Source organism: Gigantopelta aegis, chromosome 6 (assembly GCF_016097555.1).
Source record: "Gigantopelta aegis isolate Gae_Host chromosome 6, Gae_host_genome, whole genome shotgun sequence".
NCBI lineage: Eukaryota > Metazoa > Mollusca > Gastropoda > Neomphalida > Peltospiridae > Gigantopelta > Gigantopelta aegis.
In genome coordinates, this window is record NC_054704.1 from 48,684,672 (window position 1) to 48,693,406 (window position 8,735).

Below are 8,735 nucleotides of genomic sequence, written 5' to 3' on the forward strand. Positions count from 1 at the left end.
GATATACAGACACTGACATTCTAAACCAGAAAATATATTTAATATGTATGTTTCATCGTAGAAACATCTTACAATGCAGCAAACTCACCTTTAACAACTTTTGAAGAGCAGTGCTATCATCTATCTAAAATATGTTTTGAAATATATATATTCACTAATTTTCAATATTTTAAGGTACGTGATTTATCATACGAACCCTCAGGCAGAAATCATGCTTAATAATCATCCCTAAAATAGGAACCACACCGGATTAAAATCTATATATCCATTGATTGGTTATGCCAATGGCGATGTTTTTATTATAGTCCGCTGATAAACAAACGTGGATCACGGTAGACTATATATAGAGAACCATCGCATACAGTAAATCATCACTTGAAGCTGAGCTGCTGCTGGAGATGATCTTTACAAGGTAAATTTGGATAATTATGTAAATGTTTAAAGTCATTTGATTTGAAAACATTGACAACTTTATTAACCACAGCACTTCCGTCATTTATCGGAGTAAAACAGGGAGAACCGCTGTTTCCAATTTTGTTTTGACTCTGTTAATTATTCTATTAGTTTTATAGAAATGCGTGATAGATTCTATAGACATCGTTCGTTTTTCAAGTTTTACCTTGTAGTATGCGGATAGTTTTCCTGAACAAACTTTAGTTGTCGAGAACCAAGACGGTTCTAATTTAATAGTGTGAAAGTCGACATTGTTTATTTGAAACATATTCCGCTACACGAGTGTTGATTTTCATCCCAGTGGTAGATGTAATTTAATTCAAAAGAAAATTAAAGGGACATTCCTGAGTTTGCTGCATTTTTTAAGATGTTATCGACTAATAGAGACTTTTGACGACTGTAATTACATATCAAATATATTTTTCGGCATAACATATTAGTGGCTGTATATTAAACGTATTTCTGATCATTCTAGTATTTGTACTAGGTTAAATTTAATTTTATTTCCTAAAAAAGATTTTTTCGTACGTACGAAATTATTTGACGACAAAATCAAGTTTGGGCTTCTTACAAATATTAAGACGACCAGAAACACATTGAATATACAGACACTGATATTCTAAACAATAAAATATATTTAATATGTAAGTTTAATCGTAGAAATATTTTATTAGTCGGAAACATCTTACAATGCAGCAAACTCAGGAATGTCCCTTTAATGAAAGAGTTTTTGCGATCTCTCTTTTAAAAAAGAACAAAGCAACCAATTTAACCCCACCTATTTACAGTTGAAAATTAGCAGTCGCCCGTGGCGACCTTTATTGGCTAAGGGTGACTAAGAATTTTACCAAGGTTGGGCGACCATCGATTTTAGTGTCTGGCGAGTATAGTACTAGTTAAAAAAGAAACACACTGATACTGAATCGAATATGACAAAACACGCCGCGTCTATGTTGGCGCGAACTACAGATCTGGCAGCAGAAGACCTAGAACATGTTCTATATTTTGACAGCGCCAACATAATGAATAAAGATAAAATTCATATAAAAACATATTAATTTATTAAGTTTTAAACCCATACCGTCTCAAATAACATTTTATTGAGGGTAAAAGTGCAGTGTAAATTAAAGCAAACATTCTTTACAAATTACCATCAAACTGCATAGGTTAAAATGTTTTGTGATACACATTTTAAGGCAATTGATGGAACATCCAAGGTAATCTGAATGACACAACCGTAATACATGATCAGAGCCATATCTCTGCACAAAGCAGAGTCAAATAGATATTTGGCAAACAGTGGATGATTCCATGTATCTCTATCTAGTAGAACAGCCACTCCACGGGAAATCATTTGCTTGGAATTTCACCCCTCTTGTATCACCACAAAGTTTATTCCATTCCTCTTGCATTGCTACAAAGAGGACTGCCACTCCCAGATTAGTTTACTAAAGCACGCGCAGTTTTATATTTAGTCTGTTTCTACTGCATTATCTTTTACCCTGTATTGAAAATGAGATTTAATATGTTTAATTTAATAGTATTTTGTAAAGAAACATGTTTATTTATACTGGATTTTTTTTTTTTTTTTCTTCTTCTTCTTCTTCTTTCAGTTGGTATGGGTTTAAAACTTAACATGTTTTTATATCAATTTTTACTTCATTCATTATGAAGTTAAACGTCAATTCATCGGTTTTCTTTAACGCAAACGGTTATTATTCAACAAAAAACACTATAGTTTTAATTTTACTTGTGCAGTTAAATTCTAATGTGATAATTGGAGAGCTAGTTGAATTTGAGAAGGGCCAGTAAGATTTTTCTTCAACTGGTCCTGCTGGCGACCTTGGTTTTCATGTTAATTTTCAACCCTGCCTATTCCCCCACCCCACCCCCCAAAAAAGTAACAAAACAAGAAAACCCCCACATATTTTCATAAAATTCTACTATAGTATTATTGTTTGACTAATTTAAAATAGACTTATCGCGGTACTTTAACATTCACCTATTGAACTATTTACAATGCGAAACAGCTGCTCTGAACGGCCAGAGTCCTTGTTCAACAAACCCTGCGAAAACACACAATCTATCAAACGGAGACGAGTTATCTGCGTTCTTCGCTTAAAACCTGTTCCAAATAATAGAGATAGTGTTTATATTATTAATATTGGCGCAATACTAACTATATCTATGCAATTATTTTGCTTGAATCTGGGACCTCGCAGAGTAACGCCGCACGTCAATATCGTCCACAGAAACACCATATAGCACTTATGGCAACGATATCAACAAAACAACCAGGTCAGGGACCGTCCCCGTAGCGACCGACCACCCGTAACAACCCCTCGCCAAGACACATGGATCCGAACCATGCTGATCCTTCCTCAGATTGGAATGGCATTCTCAGGAACTTTCTCCAGCGTTTAGTGGCCAGGCCTGTATCATTGCAAAAGGTGGACACACTCGCTACTGACTGTGCGAACTGCTCTGAATCCCCTCTAGTTATAACGTTTCATAAACGCCAGTAAAAACTTATCATCAATTATCTTTGTATAGTTGGCAACAGAAATGTTTTGGAATCTTAAATTCCATCCAGAATTAATTGTAAAGTTTTTAAAACACTTTGACTTCTATGCAAAGTTTTAAAATATACTTACCTTGATTTTACGTATTGTATTATACTTTTCACCGACTGTGGTTTTACATAATATATATAAATAATATTTTCATATACTTACCATTTGTGACACCCAATAGCCGATGTGTATTTTTGTGCTGGGGTGTCGTTAAACATTCATTCATTTATTCAATAACTTTTGCCTTTGAATATAGTTCGCATATTTACTTCTGATCGCTTTGGTTACTGTGCCATGACCTCTCAGAAACATCTCCAACATAGGTTGTATACGAGTTTGATACATAACGGTGATCTCCTACACGGGTGTCTAAGAAGGTCAATTTCTTTTGGTAATTTTGACCTGCTAAACGTAATTTTTTAGAAGGCCAGCATATTTTATCGGATTCAGTATACCCAGATTAGGTTAGAAAAGTATGTGGGATATAATCCTAAAGGAATCCTCGGACATAATAAATAAGCACCTTTCTGAGAAATGGGACTTGACTATCATGAGTAATGAAAAGGTAGATGCAGGTGCCACGTCTGCCGTGGATTAGCCTCATGTCAAAACAAAATATATCTCAGCCGAAATGTAGTGCAACAGTTTACTTTATGAAATTAAAAACGTGATTGTTTGGGGGTTGGTACGTTGAGTGATATTATTTCAGTCAATCTATTCATTTATGACAAGACTGTAAACAACGCTTTTTGTGCTTGCTGTTGACTTACACGTCATAAATTAATCAGTTTCAATTTCACTTATGTCTCCGAAAAATCCATTTTGTTCCTACTCATTTTATTGGGCAGTAAGTATGGCTGTGGCGACCGGGAGAAGCCAATCAGATGTCATCAAATCGATATCCAACTAGTGAGAGTTCGCTATGAGATAACATAAATCTCAACCGGGTGTGTTAGCAAATTATATATTCGTATTCAACAATTCACAATAAAGTTAACAAAATGTTAGAAGATTAAATGTTTTACGTTATGTTAATTTTCTTCATTAATACATTTTATACCAATCTGTTTTGTTTCAGATGAAGCTTTTCTGGGTTACCTTACTCATTATAGTTGCTGTTGGAACTGCATACGGTAAGTCATGTCTTGCAAAAATACGATAATCAGTAACTCAAAAACGCCATTGTAATCAAAATGTGAATCGTTATGCTTGTTCCGTCCGAGTTTTTTTCCAGGATGAATCGAATTGACTGGTGTCATTTATTAATAATAATATGTCTGTACAACATTTACAGTTCCTTACTCAAAATATGTTATGCACGTCTATACCAGACGCTGGTCCAAGGGGAGGACGCTAAAGTGCAACTTTCCGTACAAAAATAATACATCACGACCACCCCTGTGTATGCGCAGTCAGATGTTTCTTTGTTTACGTAAGCTGTAGAAAGTTATTCGGCAGGTGCACTGGCGCACGCTATACAGTGCCAATACTCTATATAACACGAGAACGCCATGGCTGCATACTCTAAAACCTCTTTCATGACTTCTTTTAGAATCGGTCTATGTAGAGATACGGTATGCCAATGGCAAATTCATTAACTGTCCATACTGTTTTTGATGTTTTACTGTCGCGCGCTTTTGGTTAGGTTACAGCTTAACACAGTATATAAAATTTTAACCCAAACTGCATGTTCTATATTCCAGCTGCTCGTCAAGCACCAACAAGACCTGTAAAGCATACAACTAGCCTTATCCTAACTGGTAGCGATTTTTAAAAATAATAATTATAAACTATTGATTTCAGTCGCTGTATCCCAAAAGGATGCGACAGATTAATTTAGTCTAGCGTGTGAAACCATACCGATGAGAATTTATTCTATATTTTTCGCGCGACTCCAGCGACAAAAGCATATTAACCAGTCATGTTTGCAGTAAGATGATAGAGCAATTCATACATACCCAGATCAAGTTTCACTTGGCGGCTTTAACCGGACGCTACCATAGCAACAGTCGCAATGTTGAAACAGTCGGCCATCACTGAAATCGCCGAAAATGATACTTGTTTGGGTATGTATAAAAAGCTTCATCATATTATTGCAAAGCTACCTATGGATATCAGTAAACAGTCATGAGATGAAATTACAAACACATTACATAGTTATATTATTTTTAACAGTGGATGCCTTTCGAATAGAAATTGTTGTCTTGTTTGTGTTTTGCTTTATTTGATCACGGCGAAGCCTGACCGCAAGTTTAAACATTTTACTGGGATTCGCTTTGATCTATTCTAGGCGCAAATGTCGCTCAAGGAGCCAACGCCAGACAGAGTTCAACATGGAAGAAAATGTACACAGCAGACCAGGCCGTGGACGGGAACACGGGCAAGGTGTTCTTTCAGGACACGTGTACACACACCAACTGTAAAGACAAGAACCCTCACTGGACTGTGTGTCTGGGAGAGAAGCACACCATCAACTCTGTTACTATCCACAACCCAGATAAAGCACGTACGCTTAAACTATAATAATTGTATATAGATTCTCACTGGAGAATTATTACAAATTTCATGTCACAAAACATGTTTCACTGAATAATTATTACAAATTTCATGTCACAAAATATGTTTCACTGGAGAATTATTACAAATTTCTTGTGTGACAAAATATGTGTAAAGAACTGTTTGTAAAGAAATCTTTTAAATTAGCACTTTTGGGGACGGTCAACTTTAAATGATATACTAGTAATTACCGACATCTTAATAAAGTCGTTACCACTTAATTTTGCAGTTTCGTTTTACGTATTTTCTGTTTTAGACGGCCGCTTGAAGAACATCAAGATTGAAGTGTTCGAAACTGATCCTAGCAAGCCTGGTGCAGTGGCCCAACCTTGTGCAACTATAGGTTCCACACCCGTTGCTGCTGGAATTGCTGTGACTGTGACATGTCCAATTAACACAAGAGGTCAATACATCAGAATCAGCAAGACTGTGACTTCGTGGCACAATTATAAATGCGATGCACTACTTCTTTGTGAAGTTGACGTAGATGGGACACCATATGGTAAGTTTAATAACAAATGCGATACACTACTTCTTTGTGAAGTTGACGTAGATAGGACACCATATGGTAAGTTTAATAACAAATTCGATGTGCTACGTCTTTGTGAAGTTGACGTAGATGGGACACCATATGGTAAGTTTAATAACAAATGCGATGCACTACTTCTTTGTGAAGTTGACGTTGATTGGGACACCATATGGTAAGTTTAATAACAAATGCGATGCACTACTTCTTTGTGACGTTGATTGGGACACCATATGGTAAGTTTAATAACAAATGCGATACACTACTTCTTTGTGAAGTTGACGTAGATAGGACACCATATGGTAAGTTTAATAACAAATTCGATGTGCTACGTCTTTGTGAAGTTGACGTAGATGGGACACCATATGGTAAGTTTAATAACAAATGCGATGCACTACTTCTTTGTGAAGTTGACGTTGATTGGGACACCATATGGTAAGTTTAATAACAAATGCGATGCACTACTTCTTTGTGACGTTGATTGGGACACCATATGGTAAGTTTAATAACAAATGCGATGCACTACTTCTTTGTGAAGTTGACGATGATGGGACACTATATGGTAAGTTTAATAACAAATGCGATGCACTACTTCTTTGTGAAGTTGACGATGATGGGACACTATATGGTAAGTTTAATAACAAATGCGATGCACTACTTCTTTGTGAAGTTGACGTTGATGGGACACCATATGATAAGTTTAATAACAAATGCGATGCACTACTTCTTTTTCATCTTGACGTTGATGGGATACCGTCTACAGGCTGGTAGGTACTGGGTTCGGATCCCAAAACAAGATCAAACCGGTTTCAACTAAAGACTCGTACAGCGCAATATTTCTCTTTTAATTTTTTTAGACGAACCCTACAATTTGAAATCGTCAAACGCACGTGTTAACTGAAACTAACAACAAGCTGTCGTTTGTGCTTTGCCGAGCTATAGCGGCACAGGCGACGAATCAAGCGTATACGTTTGACGATATCCGTTCATAACGAACACACACGACTTTTTTAAAAGTGCATTTGAGCTTGTATTTCACATTTGTACATGATGTTATAATATGGTAACCAGATAATGTAACTTTAAATGTGTGGTATAGCAGGACTGCGATTTGCGTTTTGTTTACGATCTATTTAACAAAGATTGAATTTTTCAGCTGACTGTCCCAAAGGATTTCAACGAAATCAAGATTCCTGCTATCTCTTCGCCGATGATAGTGTTGAATCATGGTTTGAAGCACGGGTATAGTTTTATTTAATATTCTGTCGACCTGACAGCTCTGCTATTTTGAACTAAATTTAAACTCACTCACTCACTCTCTCTCGCTCTCTCTCGCTCTCTCTCTCTCTCTCTCTCTCTGCGTGATGTTGCCACAGTAGGTGTCTGTGTAAAAACAATTCAGAAATCGCAATGCATTAAACTATTAATTAATTAGTAGTCTGTCAGAGAGTATCACCTATTTTTGATTACAGATTGCCTGTCAGACCATGGGAGCCGATCTCGTCGTTATCGATAGTCAATCTGAAAATGATTTCATAAGATCCGTCCTAGATGCTGGTGATCAGAATTGTAAGTATATACCTTAATCACTCATTCATTCATTCATTATTATCGAACTTATATCCATTTAAGCTCAATCATGCTTTCCTGGACCCCCGACCCCCCAAAAAAACCCCAAACAAAACAACCCCAACAACAACAACAAAAAACTATCTTTCCAGGACAGTAGGCTAGTGATTAGTGTGATAGAAGTCGGTGCACTGACTTTAAATCGGGAGGCGAAGCCAGTACCTATCAGCCTTATGCAGATGACTTAACCACTAAACCACCGAGGCTGGTCTTAATCACTTGCGGCATCTACGCTATGGGACGACGGGAAAATTGATAACGTGGTGAAAAAAAAGTGATTGTGTGTGTGGAGGGGGAGGGGGGGGGGGCATGGCCTTCATATTACGTCTTACAGGGATTAAAAATAATCTAGTAGTATTATGTTTTCATAGTTATTTTTGATGAAAAACAGTAATGTCATCATACATGGATATCAGATTTCACTGTAAATTATGTCTCAAATTAGAAGGCTGCCAATTCAAATTAGGTGGTTATTTTAAAGAGACTTCGCTTAAACGAAACTCTTTTTCCAATAAAACTGATTACCAGTATAAAGATTGAAAGAGTGTATGTAACATGATAATACGAATCTTCCATTACCATATAAAAGACGATAGGGGCCTAACTGTATTTCTGCACAAGACGGATTCCAAAACCGGTTAAGAAAATTGTGATGGTATATGCTAAAAACCTTTATACAGCTTCCTTAAATAAAAGGACCTCTGAATCAGCTCAGGGATGTGCACACAACGATATTTAAAGCAAGGAACCATAAGTATTTACATAACGTTACCAAAGTTATTTAATCTGTACCGTATTTAAGATGCAAAACATAATCAGTGCAAACGTTCCATAGCCAATGAAATTCGACTGCTACCGGCTTATTGTAATATGCCTACATTTACGTATGTAAATAATTTCCTCTGATATATTATGGTACATATGATTCAGGTGATTTTACTGAAACAGTTACTTGTTAAATTACTGTTCTATTTCCAGGTTGGTTTTGGACCAGATAA

At 36.3% G+C, this 8,735-nt stretch overlaps 1 protein-coding gene across 1 annotated transcript; it reads left to right on the forward strand.

Moving 5' to 3' along the window:
- Positions 1–397: 397 nt before the first annotated feature.
- LOC121374588 (fucolectin-like) lies at positions 398–7,694 on the forward strand. Its single transcript, XM_041501692.1, has 6 exons — positions 398–412; positions 4,105–4,159; positions 5,317–5,532; positions 5,839–6,084; positions 7,265–7,350; positions 7,581–7,694. The coding sequence occupies exons 2-6, from the start codon at positions 4,105–4,107 to the stop codon at positions 7,692–7,694; spliced, it is 717 nt and encodes a 238-aa protein (XP_041357626.1). The 5' UTR covers positions 398–412.
- Positions 7,695–8,735: the final 1,041 nt, after the last annotated feature.